At 33.9% G+C, this 19423-nt stretch overlaps 2 protein-coding genes across 2 annotated transcripts in view; both read left to right on the plus strand.

Annotated features, from left to right (window-relative positions):
• LOC126614615 (UDP-glycosyltransferase 76B1-like) overlaps positions 1–19423 on the plus strand; it is an 80339-nt gene that overhangs the window by 50509 nt on the left and 10407 nt on the right. The window lies entirely within an intron of this gene.
• Positions 106–1901, plus strand: LOC126614626 (uncharacterized). Its single transcript, XM_050282274.1, has 2 exons — positions 106–268; positions 1546–1901. Exons 1-2 carry the CDS (start codon positions 186–188, stop codon positions 1775–1777), a joined length of 315 nt encoding a protein of 104 aa, XP_050138231.1. The 5' UTR covers positions 106–185; the 3' UTR covers positions 1778–1901.

Consider the following 19423-nt stretch of genomic DNA (forward strand, 5'->3'; position numbering starts at 1 on the left):
CTTTGCATATGGTACTTCTACTTTTTTATTCTTTTTATAATGGTTGTCTTATTAGTCGTCTCTGCTATAAAACTTCCCGTGGGCTCAATGAAGAGATGACACAAACAAAAAATTAAAACAGCAAACTTTGAGTTTTTGAGCAAAGTAATAGAAGTGCGTACGAATCATCTGTAGTTGCTAAATATATGGCTGTTGTTAGAGGCTTCATTTCAAAGACCATGCTCCAAATACCCATGTTGAGGGCCATGCAATGGAAAATTATTACCGTGTAAGTTGATTGGTCTTTCTATATACTAATTCTCCCTATCTTTTCTTTCGGAGTAATGCTAAACTTCATAATATTTTTTATACCACATTTGTACCACCTGTCAAATAGAGGTAGAACTCACCAATACAAATGGATCACACCTTTATTAGAAAAATTGTACAAATATGATATGAAAAGTGTGATAAGAGGGACATTTTTTTTATTTTGATTGAAGTTTTCCCCAATATATCTTGTTATTTTGAGTAAGCGCCATAAATATCTTGGCTCTTTAGCCAAAATGATTATTGAGATTAGCAAAACTCCTTACTTTGGTCCTTAACATTGAAAATCGATAAAAATGGTCACTGAGTTTGTTCACCGTGAATCATTTTGGTCGTTTCGCGAAAAATCTCCAGTAAATGAAAAAGCAAGTGAAGGGGTTGATCAGACAAAAATAACCTCAATCTAACTAAGATTTTTCACAAAATGATCTAAATGATTGACAGTGGACAAGCTCAAGAACCACTTCCTACCAAATTTTAATCTCAAAGGCAATGTGAGGTATTATGTCAATCTCACATACCATTTTGACTAAAAAGGCGCAACATATCTTTAAAACCACATAAGTTAACTTTAGTTATTTACAATAAAATATGACTTGAGATAGACTGACATTTTCATTCATCCAATTAATTATAAGAAAACTAACGAAAAGAGCTTGAAAACATTGAGTTTTAATCAAAAGGACAAAAATGTGTTGTAAGTGAATAGTACCAGGAATGACTTTTTAGAGTAAAAATGTCGTTTTCGTTAAAAATGAACAGTACCGGGAGTATTTTGTTAAAACTCCCTTCATAATTATATGTTGATCTACTTTTGTAACTTCTCAAGAATAAATGTACACATGAATTTTTGTAGTTCTATACAATGAGAATAATTGCAACTCTTTAAATCATTAACTTTAAAAAAAAATTATTCAATCCGGAGACCATGTGTATGTATGTATATATATGTGTGTGTGTGTGTGTGTGTGTGTTTATGTCGAACAAATTGATGATTATTGTTACAAGCATATCTTCACGATAAACCATTAATTTCTTTTATTCATATAGATGATTAGACAATGTGCAAAAAATGAGGGAAGTGTTATATATCCTTATTAAATAAGTTGCAAAAAAAAAAAATTATTTACTTGTATCACAAAATTAAAGAACTTTAAGTTGATTATCATAGAAAATATTAATATGCAACGTTACTTTTGTTTTTTCTTTAATCTTCATTGTTTTTCGTTTGTTTAGAAGATGTGCTTCTGGAGACACAAGGCCGGGTCTTAGTACAGGCAGTGGTGGGCAAATCAATGAATCACCCGAAAAATATGCCGTGACGGATGAGGAGCAGAATGGATCCAGCACTTCAAATGATGAAGTTTTATCAACTCTACCAGAACAAGTAGAAAATAAAGATTATAACACGAATAACAATAGTTTTACTGCTACTGATGATCAACCTTTTACAAACGATGAAAATTAACGTCAATTATGCATGGTTCTCCTTGCTTTGACAGAAGACGAAATTCCCAAGTAAATGATCGTTTGTAATCCATGGATAATAATAATAATAATACTAATAATAATATATACATATATGTATATGTATATGTTTATATGTGTGTGTATATATATATATATACTGTCTCCTTCCTTCGCCTTTATCTTCTTTTTGGAATAAATTTGTACGCATGATTCGATTTGATTGGTATTTCATGTTTGATGAAGACGACGATGATTATTTTATTTTCTATGAAATAATTTAATTAAGATCGAATTAGCTACAAAAGTTATGACACTACAAAAAAATAAATAAACATTTTGTAAGACGAAAAATATCTATCGGGTAAAAGGAGGATTTATCGCTTGAAACTCGGCAAAAGAATAGTTGGTCAAACGGAACATGTTCGTCGGGTAAAGCATATTTACCCGACGAAATATGTTGTTAGGCAAGAGTGCATTGACCAATTGCCCCAATGGAAGACATCTTAATTGACGGAATAAACCTCGTTGGCAAAAAAATGCGGGTGAGCTTAAACAGCAGACCCGTAGCCAAGACATAACTAAATAATGCGGGTGAGCTTAAACCGCCGGCATGATCGTTAGGTAAAATAAAGCTTGTGCAGGACAACAGCTCCATCGGGCAAATAATTATTAAATTAATAAAAAATTAATAAAAAACTATTAAATAATTTATTTAACTTTACAACTTAATAAACAATAATTATTACAATAAAAAAATATTAAATTCGAACATTTAAAAAACAATAAATATTGTAAAAATGGAGAATAATAAGGATTTGGATCATCTCCTGAGCTAATGGAGAGTATCCTCCTGACCAGTTATCATGGGCAGTTGAATTTTTATCCAACGACTACAAACAGAGGATCCTTTTAAAATTATAATAATTATAGCCGTTGGATTTTTATCCAACGGCTCATGATAACTGGTCAGGAGGATCCTCTCCATTAGCTCAGGAGAGGATCCAAATCCGAATAATAATTTACAACCCAAAAAAAAATGTTCGTACAATTATGTTACAAAAAAAAGTAAAAAGTAAAAAGAAAAAAAATGTAAACTATTGTGATGGGGGGTCTTGTGATTGCTGGAGCGGCTCCTCAAACGATGTTCAAAGGCTCTTGGAATAGCTGCAAAGCTCGGTCGGCGGCTTGGGAATCCTAATGCCAGAAGTTGATAAGGACTGGGATACGACAATGAAGTACAAGCACAATAATTCTCTTTGGTGCGCCAACTCCATCTCTACCTGCCGAAGTCTGGAATCAATCTTGGTCGATGGAGTAGGGCTGGATGAAGAAGAAAACCCCACTTCTCAAACTTGACCAGCCTATGGGCTACATACTTCCTTACCTTTCCTTTGCCCAACCTGTTCCATTAGTATCCGGAGAGACACGTCTGGGTCAAGTGTTAACTCCTTTATAGGCTCATCAGGATGCAGCTGGGAGAGGTTGGCAAGGTACTCGTCTTTCTTTTGCATCAAAAAAGCCTACAAAAAAAATAAGGGATACAACGTAAGGTTATTGATTATAATTTAAACCTTAATTATTGTTATGAAATTTAAAATGTGCAAACATATTTGATGGTTGGATCATGAAAACTAGTTTCGTAGAATGTGTCAATTTCATTAGTGTTTTTTCTATACTTCCATTAAGTACAATGTAAATTTGTTATATCCATTATATTTTTTAACTATTTTCATGCATGATCAAGTTCGTTCGTCTTATTCTTGTAGAGTTGAGGATAGTATTCGCAAAAAATGAATAAAATCGGAGCTCAAATGACCATTAAAGTGTGAATGTTTGTTTTTAACGTCACATTGTTTTGTCCCGTCCTCCAAACGTTTTTTGGGTGATTTTTTGCTTAGGAGATCTCGAAGTATGCAAACATATTTGACGGTTGGATCCTGAAAACAATTTCGTAGGGTTTGGTAGTGGGAACAAGGGTATTGAAGCAAAGAAGAAGGGGAGAATGGAGAAAGATAAATAGGAAAGCACGGAGTAGAAAGAGGAAAATGAAGGTATGGGCGAGAAAAAGGAAGAGGAAAGCACAGACTTATACATTGATGAATATAGGTTTGGCCGACTAAATGCTCCGTCAGGCAAGTAATAGCTAAACGTCAAGCAAAGGTTGTGTTAGTGGGTATTTATCACACGTCATTGTTGGACTGACAGTACTCTTAGCCGACGGACATTGTTGTTAGGCAAATGAATCCTAGCCGACCAATATCAAGTTTGTCGGGAAAACTCTCTGTTGTGGTGCGCCATGTTTTAGTTTCTTGGCGCCAAAATTTTGCCCAACGGCATAATACTTGCCCTACGACACTCATCTGTCATTTGAAGGTTTGAGTAAACCTTAAATGTTGACTGTTTTCGAGGTAAAGGTCTTTACGACGAAATTTGTCTCGTCGAGCAAAGATTTGTTGGGCAAACCATTATTTTTTGGTAGTGTGGAACTTAAAAAGTTCAACTAAGAAGAAAATTTTGCATTTCATACCTAACTAGCTAGATCGTCTAACTTAAATATTTATGCATGTAAAATGCATAAATTTGTGCATCTCCTACAAATACAGAAGGAAAATCTAGCACTGTTATTGGTTCAATAGTACAATGCATTACTAGTAATTACTGCTATATTTGTCAAGTTTCGTTCAGTGATAATAATTATTTGAGTTAGACGATCTATTTTGAACTTCATTTAGTTTTATTAACAAATAATAAATCCAATGTGTAATGCGACAAAGTGTTTGGTCAACAAACTTATGAGCATATTTAGTGACTCCAACATTATGCATTACTATATATTATTGTGGTTGTAATATTGGCAATAACTATTATATACCCTGCTAATTGTGATATATATAACTTACCTGTTCAGTGTGTTGGATTTATTCCGATGTAAATCAACCTTAAATGATCTACAATATATAATAGGAATGTAATATTGGAGATTAATGTAGATATTGTGATTTATTTCCTAAAGATATCAATCTTATATTAGGTGTCTTGTAATACAAGTAAGATTGATGGAGTCCTTGATTTTATGTGATTATGATACCTAACTGATAGGCTAAAAAGTGGGATTTGGGATTACTTTATGGATGGAACCTTAATGCCCTAGCCAGTATAAATACCAAGGTCCCTGCAAACCCTAGAGACACAACAAACACTTCCCATAAAGTAGTTGTATCCAGCTAGGTGCTTTGTAGAAGACTTTGGTGTTGCCGCATCCTTCATCTTCTTCGTTTGATCTCCAATGGCTATCGCTTCATGATCAGGTCAGCTAAAATTCCTTCGTTTGTGTTTTAATTATATAACCACATAAAGTTTACATGTGGTATCAGAGCCTCTGATTATATAATTAAAACCTATTAGGTTTAATATTGGATTACATAATATTCTGCGTGTGTTTAATCCAAGTTGTGATTGCATATGTTTGGCAACACCACCATGCCGGACCTCCTTGAAAACGGGATCAGTACGTTTCCGCATATAGTTGCATATACTTGGCATATTAATATGATATGCACAGCACATATTTTGCATCAGTTCCTATTGTCTTAGAGACCGAAATTATCAGTTAAATAAAACGATTACATAATTGGATATTCTGTTTCTGCGAGTGATGTCTCTTGAGTTCAAGTTTTGCTTCCACCGCCACCACCCTTCAAAATTTCAAACCCAAACGTGGGCCTTTATTTTAATTGAAGCGCTTAATGATGATATTGAATTAACTATAAGAAAGAAAGATTGAAATAGTTAGTTCATTATTTTATTGAATTAGTTTTAATTGGAAGACTTCTTTAGGCTTCCTATTTCAATGTTCATGTTAATGTTTTGGTTCAATTGAAATAGTCATGTGTTCTAACTTTGCACTGGAGAATTTTTTGAGACGATCAATGAACCCAATGATAGAATCTCATGATCAGAAAGGGTTAGTTAAATATAAAAGATCAGAATCAGATGGAGGTCGGTTAAAGAGCGGGTAAAGCCAACAAACCGTGCCGAGGCATAAAGACAACGTCGTCCAACGGAAGACAAGTCATGGACGTCACCTCCCAAGCGTCTCAACTCAGCAAACTCGGTAAAGTCCTCTATCAAAGTGAATGGTGTTGATCATTATATATGTCAAGTACGAAACAGTCGATCATACATATGGTTAGTTTTGATTATTAAGTTTTGAACTTGATAATTATAACAAAGAGAAAATATATGCTTTGAACATGATAAATTCTTATTTGCATATGAAAAGCCTACCGAGAAGCATATGTAAATATGCATAAATTATTTTACTTGTTTTTTAGACTATATTATGTCAAAATAGTCTGGGTGTTTCGGCACTAGTACATGAGTAAGTCTATTGCTCTATTTTTTATGGGTAATATGAATTCATGGAAATATTTTCATTCAGTTGTGTTACATGATAATGTGTAGGAAATATATATAGACCGAATGTAATAGCCATGTCATTGGTTGTTGTTGGAAATAATCAATATGGATTAAAATTTTAAGTTTTGCAAACATGTAGTAAAATGACATATGGTATATTTCTTTTTAAGGGGATTGGATTGTCCTATATTGCTTGAGATGATCCTATGCAAAGACACAAATATATGATAAATCTGGCAGATTAGCATTAATAATGCAGTAAAATTATTGTTATGTCCAGAATATATGCACTATGTACTCGTACTTGGGTATGACTGGGGATTAATTCAAGTAATGTTTAATGTCATATTAACTCCATAAGGAATCTGCATGACTAACCAAAATTAGTTTTGTCTACAATTTTGCTTTCTTATCTCAGTATCGTCATTTAATTGTACATGACTAGTTAATTATGAAATTGATGCATAATTTGTGGATTGACTGAGAATGACATAAAGCATCCAGTGGCAAGAACAAGAACAAGAACATTATACAAATGAATGAGGTATGCAGTAATTATGTGACAATTCTCATTTGTATTTTATCTATTTATATGAGAATTATGGTTGGCCATGTGATTATATATATGTTTATAAAGAAGTGGTGAACATATGAAGGCATGCGGTATGTATTTCATTCAAAGCATATGACTAAAATTGATAAGCATAAGTTTTCAAACTTGTATATGGTTTGTTAGTTTTTCCTATGCCTAAAGAATTTAAACAATGTTTTGATGAGTCAATTTTATGTGCCATAAGGGGAGAAGAAAAGAAATTATTCAAGGCTAATGTATGGCATGTATTGGGGTTTTTTCTTTTGGAAGAAAAGAATTTTTGGTTGTTCCTTTGCTTAATTTGGTATTTACAAGGCTAATGCACGATTGTGAAGCTAATGTTTTAGGAGTCTTGTACTACAGAAATAAAGGTACAAAAGGAAAGGAACTCGTTTGACTTAAGAGAGCATTTAAGTGATATCACAATTTGGCTTTTGAATTAAAAGCGACTATATTGTTTAAAGTGTTTCCATTTTGAATCTATTAGCTCCATCATGTTTTCTCATACGTGTTGATATCCTTGTGGTGGAAGATTGATATTATAGCTCTTATACAACTTGATCTATATGTGATTAATCTCCTTTCAAGTATGTTGTCAGGTTTTTTGAGATTAATTGGATATCGAAGGGAGTCATGAAGGAAATTATTAAATTAAGGCCATTTGTTGGCAAGACTCGAAGCTTGAATCATGTTATCATAATTTTATCACTTACAGCTAATTAATCCATGTGACGTTTGTATTGTTTTAGGCTGGAGATGATCAATGTCTTGTCAACTAAGCAAGCCGTAGCGGCTTAGTTGATGCTGGGACTATGGTTTTAAGTTACTTTGATCAGCGTTGCATCTTAATTAGAATAAAAGGGATAATCTTCTTGCCCGTAGGTGTGGATCGTTTCCTTTGTTTTAATTAAGATGGCATAGTATGGGTTTTATTTCACAGGAGTTTGTGAAAACTTCATCTTGCCCGTAGGTGTTGAAGTTTTTTATGAAGGTAACTCTTGTGACATATAATTTAGTACTAGAAACTAATTAATTTGCTTGCCCGTAGGTGTAAATTAATCTAGTTTCATGAAGTTTATTGGGGATAAAGTTCCATGCCATCAGTTACAAAATCCCATTGAGCCCCATAATAGGTTGTGGTTTTAAGGCATGGAAATCGGTTGCATCATAACATATTTTGTGTCTATTCATGAGACTTGTTGATGCAAAGTATTGGACCCATGAAGGTTAATCAAGGATTGCTAAGGTACACATTATTTAAGTCTTATGCTTGTAAATCTTTTCAATTTGAAATATGATGTCATTTTAGATGATGAAATTTGACTACTAGAGTTTCCCTTGGACATCGAAATTGAAATGATATGAAATTGAATTGTTATGGATGTATAAATTCATGATAGATGCACATGATTGTTTCTGGCAGATTGCATGTCTTGATTTAAATTGAGTGAATGATACGTCTAATGATCACCAAACGACCTGAATTTTTTATATGTTCAACATATATATGTCTATTATGTGTCTGCAAATTTTCGTAAATTTTTGCCATGTAGTATAATTATGGTGAATTTACTAGTAACCCATACCGTACAGACAGTTTTTCTGGCAGATTGTTTTTTGTTTTTTTTGAGACGTCATTTTAGACAATTAGTTTTACTTAAAATGGCCCTATATTTTTATTTTATGAAGATTAGTATGTCTATTTTGATCTGTAAAATTTTGGTAGCAATTAAGCTTGTAAATTAATTATGATAAATTCTAAAGTAAGTGTAACTCATTGCTGAAATTCTTTTGATAACTTTATGTTGGTTGTGATGTCTATTTAATTATGTCTAAAATATGAAGAAAATTTGTTTAGGTACATCCTTGAAAGAATATATGAATGAGTGTTTGCCCAAGTGGGAGAATAAGTGAAAGAAAATTGGGCTTCACACTTATTAACTTATTTGCAATAAGTGTATAAACTCTAAAAGTTTAGAGTTTTGAGCATTAAGTGGACTAGCATAAAGTGTTATTCTATCTTCCATGAATATGTGTTTTGGTTGATGAAATTAGAATTATGCCATGACTCGAATGACAATAATATGTTTAAGTTGCAGAATGAGTACTTGGGGTATGTGTATATTTTTACTTGAAATCATTTGGATGCCTTGATTGATTATTTGTTAATCTTTAGAAAGAATTTTGAGGCTCGTGGGGACTTAGCGCAAATATGGAATTATTAATGCAAATAGATGGTTGTGAAATGCATGGTTTTGTACAAACAGCGGTGAATGTCTTAGTTTTACCTTTCATCGAGATTATGCTATTTAAGGTGTTAAGGAAAGGTTAAAGAAAGACAATTTTGTAGTGATATGCATTCATTGACTAAGTAAGGGTGTTCCCACAAGCATATTTCAAAAGTATGATTTAAGTAGTGATTTGCAAATTAAGTGACGATGTTGCAAATCAGTGGGAGCTTGAGTTTCATGTAATTGATGCCTTACATTTGCAGATGACCTATAAGGTATGTATGGTTGATTGAATCCATTTATTCAGTTTAATCTCTAGTTGGATTCATGTAGTCACATGTTTATGTGTTGGTCAATTATCAGATGATGATATATCTGATATCCAGTTAAGCAAATTGCATTTTAAGTCATAAAAGGATGGTTAATCTTCTTGCTCGTAGGTGTGGATTAATTCTTTTGGTTCGACTTAAAATGGCATGACATGATTTATATGTTGTATTAGTTGTAAGAGTTTTTTCATCTTGCTCATAAGTGTTGAAAAATTCTCTCACGAAAGTAACTAATATGGTATATGAACTAGTGTCAAAAACATGTTAATTCATCTTGCTCGTAGGTGTTGAATTAATTATGTTTTATGAAGTTTTTTGTTTGCAACTGCAGTAAAAGTTTGCATGAAAGAGGACCTGAGATGATAAAAGTTGAGACACATTCAGGTAATTAAATTTCATCTTTGCAATCATAATTTGACGGTGTTTCATGTGGATGAGGATTTTAGCATGTGTGATTATGAAGGTTTTAGGTTGTGTCAACCTTACAACCTTGTTAGTTCCATGTTAAAAGACTTATTTGACAGAAACTTGTATCAAGGATAGGATGTTATCACAACTACATGGCCATTAAAGTGACATTAATCTCCAATTTCAAGTATAAACATAAATATTATATGTGTAGACCAGTGGGAGAATGTTGGATTTATTCCGATGTAAATCAACCTTAAATGATCTACAATATATAATAGGAATGTAATATTGGAGATTAATGTAGATATTGTGATTTATTTCCTAAAGATATCAATCTTATATTAGGTGTCTTGTAATACAAGTAAGATTGATGGAGTCCTTGATTTTATGTGATTATGATACCTAACTGATAGGCTAAAAAGTGGGATTTGGGATTCCTTTATGGATGGAACCTTAATGCCCTAGCCAGTATAAATACCAAGGTCCCTGCAAACCCTAGAGACACAACAAACACTTCCCATAAAGTAGTTGTATCCAGCTAGGTGCTTTGTAGAAGACTTTGGTGTTGCCGCATCCTTCATCTTCTTCGTTTGATCTCCAATGGCTATCGCTTCATGATCAGGTCAGTGTGGATCTGTGGCTTGACTCAATCAACCATGCAAGAGAACAGAGAGATGAGATCAGGACCAGATATCAAAGGATCTCTTTAGCGGACAAGGATTGTCTGCCTCCACTTCCGGTGCCCTTCTCGTGCTCTCCTGTTTGTGTAGTCACGGTTAAGCCACATCAACATTTTATATTACTATTCATTTTTATCTTATTATATCTATAAAAAAAACAATATAAAATGTTGACGTGGCTTAACCGTGACTACACAAAACAGGAGGACATGCGGAAGACACCGGAAGTGGAAGGCAGACAATCCTTGTCCCTCTTTAGCAATCAAGTGACAAAAAATGCAACCATCATGAATAGTGATGGTGATATCGCACACACTCAAACAAAGAAAGGGGAACCTTGGCCATTCAAGTGCATGGAAAAAAGTAAGGCTGGAAAAAGATCCCGAATTACCCGAATTACCCGAATTCAACCAAAAAATCCCGAACCTACGAATCCCGAACAGTTCGGTAATCCATATTGAACCGAAACTGAAACTTTCGGTACGCGATTTGGTATTCAACCTGCCTTCATTCAAGAATCCCGAACCAAACTGGACAATTTATATATATAATTAAATATATAGTTTTGATTATTATAGGCCGTTGAATTTTTTTTGAGATTAATCTCAACCGTTTATTTATAAGTAACCCTAACCTCTCATGACCTCACTCTCTGTCTCTCTCTCGACTGCTCTCTCTCTGTTCTCTCGATTCCTCCTTTGCCCTCCCTAATTCTTCGTCTGCTGAGCTCTCCTTCTCCCTTATTCTCCACTTCTATCAGTCATCGTTTCTAATTCTCCGTCGGTCAATCTCAAACCCAGCCACCACCACCCCTCCGTCGATCGATCTCGAACCATATGAAGAAAAAAGGAAAAGTAATACAAGCGGGGGAACTAGGCCAATACCCGCTAAAAAAACTTTTGAAGCTAAACCCTAACAAGAAGTAGAAAACTGCTTGAAACACAAAAACCTAGTTACAAAAAAAAAAAAAAAAAAAAAGGTAAAACCCATCCTAACAAAATCAAAAATTGGGACGAAGAGAAAGATTATGATGATACATAGCAATAGCACAAGGAGGACAAGAGTCCCACCAATAAACTCTAGGATGGTCCACTCCAAAATTTGCCAAACAGTCAGCCACCTGATTCCCTTCATGAAAAATATGTGTAACTTTTATGCACATATAAGAAAACAACGCTCGACAATTCAACCAACGAACCCTCAAACGCTAGGAAACACGATTATGAGAAGTAGAAATGAAAAGAACAGCTAAGGATGTAATAAAGAATCTGTAACAATTTTCCCATGCATGAATTTCCATTGAAAAAGAGAATTTCTAGGACGAAAACAAGAATTCCAAACCCAACGGTCCCAAAACACCAGAGGTTGCTTGCTTTAAACAACAAGCAAATTAGGTTCATCAAATCCAGTTAACAAGAAGGAAGAGGAAAGAGATGGCCCCAAGCACAAACTCACTAGTATCAAAATCAGAAGCAACACGGGATTGGTTTGCACTAATTTTCTCTGGTTGATGCAATTTTGTTTTCGAATTAAGATTAGATTTCTAGGGTGTTTGAAAATTGGGTTCTAGGATTTGGATTTGGTTTATGCAATTAGGGTTTGTTCTCGGATTTGATTTATGAAATTAGGGTTTCTACAATTAGGATTTTTGCAACTTGGATTTGATTTTTGCAATTGTCACGAACTATACCGAAATCTCGAAAATTTCAAAAATTATTCGGGAATTCCAAAATTTTGGTTTGGTTTTGGTTTTTGAAATCCTATACCGAAATAGACTAGTTCGAGATTCAGGTTATGAATTTTGGTACGGAATCCCGACCCGAATAAGCCTTAGAAAAAAAAATCCTACCTACCAAACATTAATATATAGTAGGTACATATTACATGTGATCCTTCAATTAGGTTTTGACATTTTTTTTTTTTTTTTTTACGTGTATACAAGCAATAGAAATTGACATGTGTCTTTTTTATTATGAAAACTTTAAATATATAACGAATAATGCTAGGGAGACCAATTTTTTAAACAAAATTTGCAAACAAAATAATGTCACCAACAGGTAATAAGCAAATTAATCAACATTTAAGTAATACTCCAATCATCAACAAACACATAACTTGGTCTATAAAATTTGGTTTAAAATTTGATGTCCCTAGCATTACCTTATAATAACAACTGGATTCATCACTACAGTAATATTACCCTTCGAAATAAATTATAAAAAATAAAACAAGAATGAAAACAAATTAGAAAAATGTTGAGTTTGGAATAAATGAGGAACAATCTGGAAATCAAAATCAGAATCGTAGTCAAGGAGGTTTAGTATTATACAATATCTGAATTAACCAGTTGTTAGGGTTTCCTCCCAAAATGGTGCAGCACCTAATTTTGTATCATAGATTCAAATATCAACGTTCATGGACAAAAGAGAGGTGCGGTGGCTGTGGCAGACAATGAGGTGGTGGTGGGTGGTGGGCGGTGGGCGGTGGGCGGTGGCTAGGCAAGAGCCAAGATGGGCTGGATATACTTCTATTTCTTTTTTTTAAGTCTTTAATTTATTTATTTTTTGGTCAAACGACAGATTCGTTAGATTAGAGAACCGACAGGGCTCGAATCCACATCGTGATGCAAGGGCAACACTCATCTTTCTCACTGTGGTAGAGGGCCACATGCTTACTTTATTTTACTTTAATTGAAAGGATAAAAATGGAATACCATTTCCATTTGTTTTAGCATATATAATAGGGTGAACTACCAATTTAGTCTATGAATTATCGCCTGATTGAAAATTAGGTCCCTAAACTATTTTTTCAAAAAAATTAGTCATTGAATTATAAAAATCTGCCAATTATATCCCTAATATTATATTCGAAGCTACTCTATTCAATTTTCTGTCAATATAAGTCACTTTACTTGCATGTGATACATATTGGAGGGTAGATTGGTAATTTTACGTAAAGAAATAGTATATGGAGTTAACTTTGAAGGGTAAATTAGACATTAGATTCGCAACCTATATGAAATGTGAATGGCTTGTAGGTAAGAAAATGACGGTATTAGACTTTAAAGTGTGTCAAGTGACTTAAGTTGATGAAAAATTGGATAAAATAGCTTTAAATATAATAGTAGGGATGAAATCACTACAAGAAAACATGGCTTAGGTGGCGACAGACATTCGTCACATAAACATGAAAATTCGTCACATTGATTATATGTGACGAATTTTACATTCGCCACATATTTTTAGTATTTGTGACGCCAAATTCGTCACTTAATAACTTTAACTGTGATGAAATAAGCATCACAAAACATAAAAGTTAGTGACCTATAAGTTCGTCACATAACAAATGTATAAGTGAGGAATTTATCATCACCCAATTTGATCCTAGAATGTTATGGCTAAGAATAAGTGAGATTGAAAGCGTCACATATTCCTTTGACATGCGGCGCAATTTGTGTCACATGTGACAAAATCATAAACCTATTGTAAACAATTTGTGACGAACCAATTACCACATATTCCCTACTTCGTCATCTAGAATTACATCCAATACATACACCAAGTGTGCAAATATGAGGCAATACTTTAGTTAATCACATTTCATTGATCAATAAGTTAGATTACATCCAATACATACACCAATTGTATATCTCAAAAGCTAACATAAGCATCCTAACACCTCTAAACATATTGAGATGCTAACAAGATTCTAAGGCATTGAGTCGATAACAAAACAGGTATACCGTGTGCATATTTGAAACCAACAACAAAATACATAATATAAGTCATCAGCCATGTCATGGTCTTTAGTTTAGCACATGTATCATTGTCATTTGAAAGATCACCAATACTACCTCAAGTGCTTCTTGAATACTTTCTCCTTTAACTCCGTCTTTCTTTTTCTTCATCTTATCCTTACATAATAAAAGAGAAGAAAATAAACATTGGTGTCTAGAGAATAGCAGGTGCATTGAGAATTTGAATAACAAAAGAGAAGAAAATAAGAATTGAAGGAATAGTTACCAATAAGAAGAACGAAACATAACAGACAAGCCTATCTAAATTACACAATGAGTTTTATATGTACTTTAATTTCATTACCTTGCGAGCCTTCCTTGCATGTTGGATGAAATGATTTTGCCTCTCCTTTGTGGTAATACTTTTGTTTCTTACAATTATATGAATTTTGCTTGAAAACATCCTACATTAAAAGGCCATTAATTAACAAGAAAAACATATCTATTTTCATACCATAGACTACTTATTCACTGTAATTTTAAAACATTCAGCTTTTATAAAGATCAAATTGATATCACTACTAATGAAGGCTAAATTGATGTCACTACCTCTGGAGATGTTGGTCCGCCATTGGCTTGCAATCCTTTAGTTGTGCTATCATATCCTCATTTTCCTTTTCCGTATCTGATTTCACTAATTTATCATAGCCTAGTTAGTAAGTTATCAAGACTCCAAATGTCAGGACTAGATAATCTACTAACAAAAGATAAAATTAACAAAAACTCTACTTAAATTATAATTAAACTTCTAAACCAATCTGCGATTGCAAGAATATGAAGATCTGCCAAAATTTAATAAAAACCCAACTCCAACACCATTCCTAAAAAACAATAAGACCAAAATCTAACTTAGTATAGAAAAAAAGGTGAATAACATATTAGTTTTCCAAATTCAATATCCTTCAAAAGGTGAGTTCTGGAAGTTGTGGCTATCACTTAAGTTACCAAGTATGTTGATAAAGTGAGATTAAGTGAAAATATTGAAAGCAGAACAACCCCAAAACTTGCAGAGTATAAAAACTATACCGACAACAGCTTGGTTTAAAAACACAAGTAAGAGAACTACCCTTGTCAAAAACCATGACCAACCTACAAACAACACAATCACAACAACAAATTACTTTGGAAATAAAAACATTAGTGTGCTTAATACAAAAAATAGGCAAAAGAGGCATAAAGAAGATCTGAAACCAACTTTGGTATTACAAATAAAGTTTTCAATAATTAAAATTTTACTCTGCACTGGATCTCATACAACCAAAATGAAACCAACTTTGGTATTACAAAGGTGGTTGTGCTCTTACTAAACAACTCAATTGATATATTCACCTGAGGTAATGGCCTCCAACCAATAGAAGAACAGAAAAAACACATTGGATGAATTTTGAGCAAGTCATATGGTCACTAGTTGGAAGAATTACTTAAAGATCAGTGCAAAGTCATAATAATCAAACTATGGCATAAGCTTTCAACTATTTTGTATCTAACTTAAAAGGAAGTAAAAGCCAATGCTTAAACAGAACTGTGGAAATTTTAAGTTTGTTTGAATGTATTTTTCATAGATTGATTGAATGTACAAAGGGGGATATATAATGATGTAGAAGGTTACAAGCAACCCTACCTTGGCAAATCCTACTAACCCGGTAAACCCTAAAGTTGTCACTCCTTAAATTAAAGGAGTGCAGTAAGTAGCTAGCACACAATTGTCAACAAGTCATCTAGATGTCAATCTTCCTCAAATTAAGGGATTAGACTTAATAGAGAATCCCATGTAAAGAGAAAACATAAAATCTGGCAGCATAAGTCACTCCATATCGTTTAATATCCATATGCAGCATCAGTCATATGCAGCATCAGTCATCACATATCGTCTAAGAACTGAGCAGCTGAAAATATATATAGGAGAAATATATGTGTTTCTTAAATCCTTCTTTATATAGTTTTTCATGGTTTTCTAGGACTCCAAATAATAACACCAATAAACAGAAAAGACATTGCCACTAATAATTAGAAGAAAGAAAATCATCTATGATGGGGGAAATCATTTTGCTTGCCCAAGAGACCATTTTCAATCTTTTTCAAATGCAGAGCACTTAAAAGAATTATGGTTCAAATTTCAGAGCAATTCAAAGTCAAATCAAACAACTTTCCTTTTCAATAAATGGTATCACCAACTCAAATTTTTTTACCTTCAATCACCATGTAAAACCAATAAGCCCAGAAAAAAAAATACCAACTTCCAAGTTCATAACAAAGCAAAAATTGAAATAGAAAGACCAAATAAAACAACTTATTAAAGCCTCCATATGTGCAAATAAATCATTTGAATAATCCCCAACGATTACCTAGAATAAAATAGCCAGGGACAAACACATATAATCTCACGAGGAAACAGAATGTAGCAAGAAAAAAGAAGAAATTCTTACAAGTTTCTTTCCTAAAGTTATTGATTAATGTTCATTCCTTCAATTTTTTTGTTTGTAAATTTGTGAATGTAAACCTGCAAGTTCCAAAAACAAATAGAAAAAGCCAGGGATATATATATTATTTATATATAAATCTAAAAATTAAAAACCAAATTTTACCCAATTAGAGTCCTTGAAAGATGGATGAAGAGGTCGAGGGTTGTTGGCGTGCTCAATTTGGAGGCAATTACTTGCAAATCCAAAACCCTAAGTTAAAAAGAATGATAAAAATTGAATTCGTTAACCATTTGGCCACTCATAGGCGTGGAGAAATTTGGAATAGATTTATGTAGTTGGTGGAAAGGGTTTCTATGGTTCGTGGGTTTTTGTTGGTGGCGCAAGATACTAGAAGAAGGTTGAGACGTGACAGGGTGTGGATTTGGCTTGTTGGTTGAATTGATCTCTAGGGTTTCTGGTTGTGGAGTGTGATAGACAGCGAATAGATGAGAGAGGGTTTGAGCATTTGGCTTAGAAGATCTTGGTAATGTTGCGATAGAGAGAGAAGAAGATTAAGAGACGCGTCGGTTGGCTTGGGTCATAGCGATGAGAAATGGGAGAAGTCTAAGAGACAGAGAAAGTGAAAGTGAAAGAGAACGATTTAGAATTTAGATGGGTTTTTTCAAATTTGTTTAATACTTTGGGTAAAAGACTGTTTACTACCCTCATGTTTCATGGTTTTCAACATTTAGTACATCAAGTTTTTTTCGTCTCAGAATCATACCTAAAGTGTAAATTTTGGGACAGTCTCATACATCCGTTAGTCAAACTGTTAAATTTGCCGTTAATTGTGACATGACGCCCATGTGGACAATGACGTGGCGCCACGTGTCAGCCACGTTTTTTTTTTTTGTGACACGGTTTTTTTTTTTCTTCTTCTTCTTTCTTCTTCTTCTTCTTCTTCTTCTTCTTCTTCTTCTTCTTCTTCTTCTTCTTCTTCTTCTTCTTCTTCTTCTTCTTCTTCTTCTTCTTCTTCTTCTTCTTCTTCTTCTTCTTCTTCTTCTTCTTCTTCTTCCACCCGACTGCAAACTTTTTTTTTTCTTCCTCCTTCTCCTTCTTCCTTCTTCCTTCTTCTTCCTTCTCCTTCTCATTCTCCTTTTTTTTCCTCCGAATCTGGGCATTTTTTTTTTCTCTTTCTTCTTCTTCTTTCTTCTTTCTTCTTCTTCTTCTTCTTCCACCCGACTGCAAACTTTTTTTTTTCTTCCTCCTTCTCCTTCCTCCTTCTTCCTTCCTCCTTCTTCCTTCCCCTTCTTCCTTCTTCTTCCTTCTCCTTCTCCTTCTCCTTTTTCTTCCTCCGAATCTGGGGATTTTTTTTTCTCTCTTTCTTCTTATTCTTTCTTCTTTCTTCTTCTTCTTCTTCTTCTTCTTCTTCCACCCGACTGCAAGCTTTTTTTTTTCTTCCTCCTTCTCCTTCTTCCTTCCTCCTTCTTCCTTCCCCTTCTTCTCCTTCTTCCTTCTTCTTCCTTCTCCTTCTCCTTCTCCTTTTTCTTCCTCCGAATCTGGGGAATTTTTTTTTTCCTGCTTCCTTCTCCTTCCTCCTTATTCCTTCTTCTTCTTCCTCTGAATCTGCCCAGATTCGTTTTTTTTTTCCTTCTTTCTTCTTCTTCCTCCTTCTTCCTTCTTCCTTCTTCCTTCCCCTTCTTCTCCTTCTCCTTCTTTTTCTTCTTCTTCTTCTTCCGAATCTGGGGAAGTTTTTTTTTTTTTTTCTTCTTCTTCGTCCTTCTTCCTTCTCCTTCCTCCTTCCTCCTTCTTCCTTCCTCTTCTTCTTCTTCTTCTTCTTCTTCCTCCGAATCTGCCCAAATTCAGCTTTTTTTTCTTCTTTCTTCTTCTTCTTCCTCCGACTGCAACCTTTTTTCTTTTCTTTTTTTCCTTCCTTCTTCTTCTTCTTCTTCCTTCTTCCTTCCTCCTTACTCTTCATCTTCCTCAAAAAAAAAAAAAAAAAAAAAAAAAAAAACCGAATCTGGGCAGATTCGGAGGAAGAAGAAGAAGAAGAAGAAGAGGAAGGAAGAAGGAGGAAGAAGGAGGAAGAAAAAAAAAACTTCCCTATATTCGGAGGAAGAGAAGGAAGAAGGAGAAGAAGGGGAAGGAATGAGAAGGAGGAAGGAAAAAAAAAATGTTGCAGTCAGGTGGAAGAAGAAGAAGAAGAAGAAGAAAAGAAGAAAAAAAAAAACGTGGCTGACACGTGGCACCCGGTCATTGTCCACATGGGCGCCACGTCACAATTAACGGCAAATTTAACAGTTTGACTAACGGATGTATGAGACTGTCCCAAAATTTACACTTTAGGTATGACTCTGAGACGAAAAAAACTTGATGTACTAAATGTTGAAAACCATGAAACATGAGGGTAGTAAACAGTCTTTTACCCTAATACTTTACTATGTTTCTTTTTTCTTTTTTTATTTATTTACTGTTGGAAAAGTGAGGAATCACTTTCGTCACCGAGAATACACATATGTGACCCTTTTGCAATTCATCACATATCATACTTCGTTAGGGCACCATTGTTCCTCGCCATACATTTTAGTAAGGACTTCAAAAAATTTGTGTCACCACTTTTTCATCTTAAAAGATATAAAATAATTTTAAGTGATGCTTATGATTTTCGTCACTCCATTCTAGAATATGTGACGTATTTATTGTCACCTAAGTGTTCTCAAATTTCATACCTAAAAAACTATCATGCGTGACGCTCTGAACAATTCGTCACATATAGAAAACATA

This window comes from Malus sylvestris, chromosome 3 (genome assembly GCF_916048215.2).
Source record: "Malus sylvestris chromosome 3, drMalSylv7.2, whole genome shotgun sequence".
Lineage (NCBI taxonomy): Eukaryota > Viridiplantae > Streptophyta > Magnoliopsida > Rosales > Rosaceae > Malus > Malus sylvestris.

Coding starts and splice junctions, on each gene's coding strand:
- LOC126614626 (XM_050282274.1), top strand. CDS start 186: ATGGCTGTTGTTAGAGGCTTCATTTCAAAGACCATGCTCCAAATACCC. Junction 269..1,545: donor CAATGGAAAATTATTACCGT/GTAAGTTGATTG, acceptor TCGTTTGTTTAG/AAGATGTGCTTCTGGAGACA.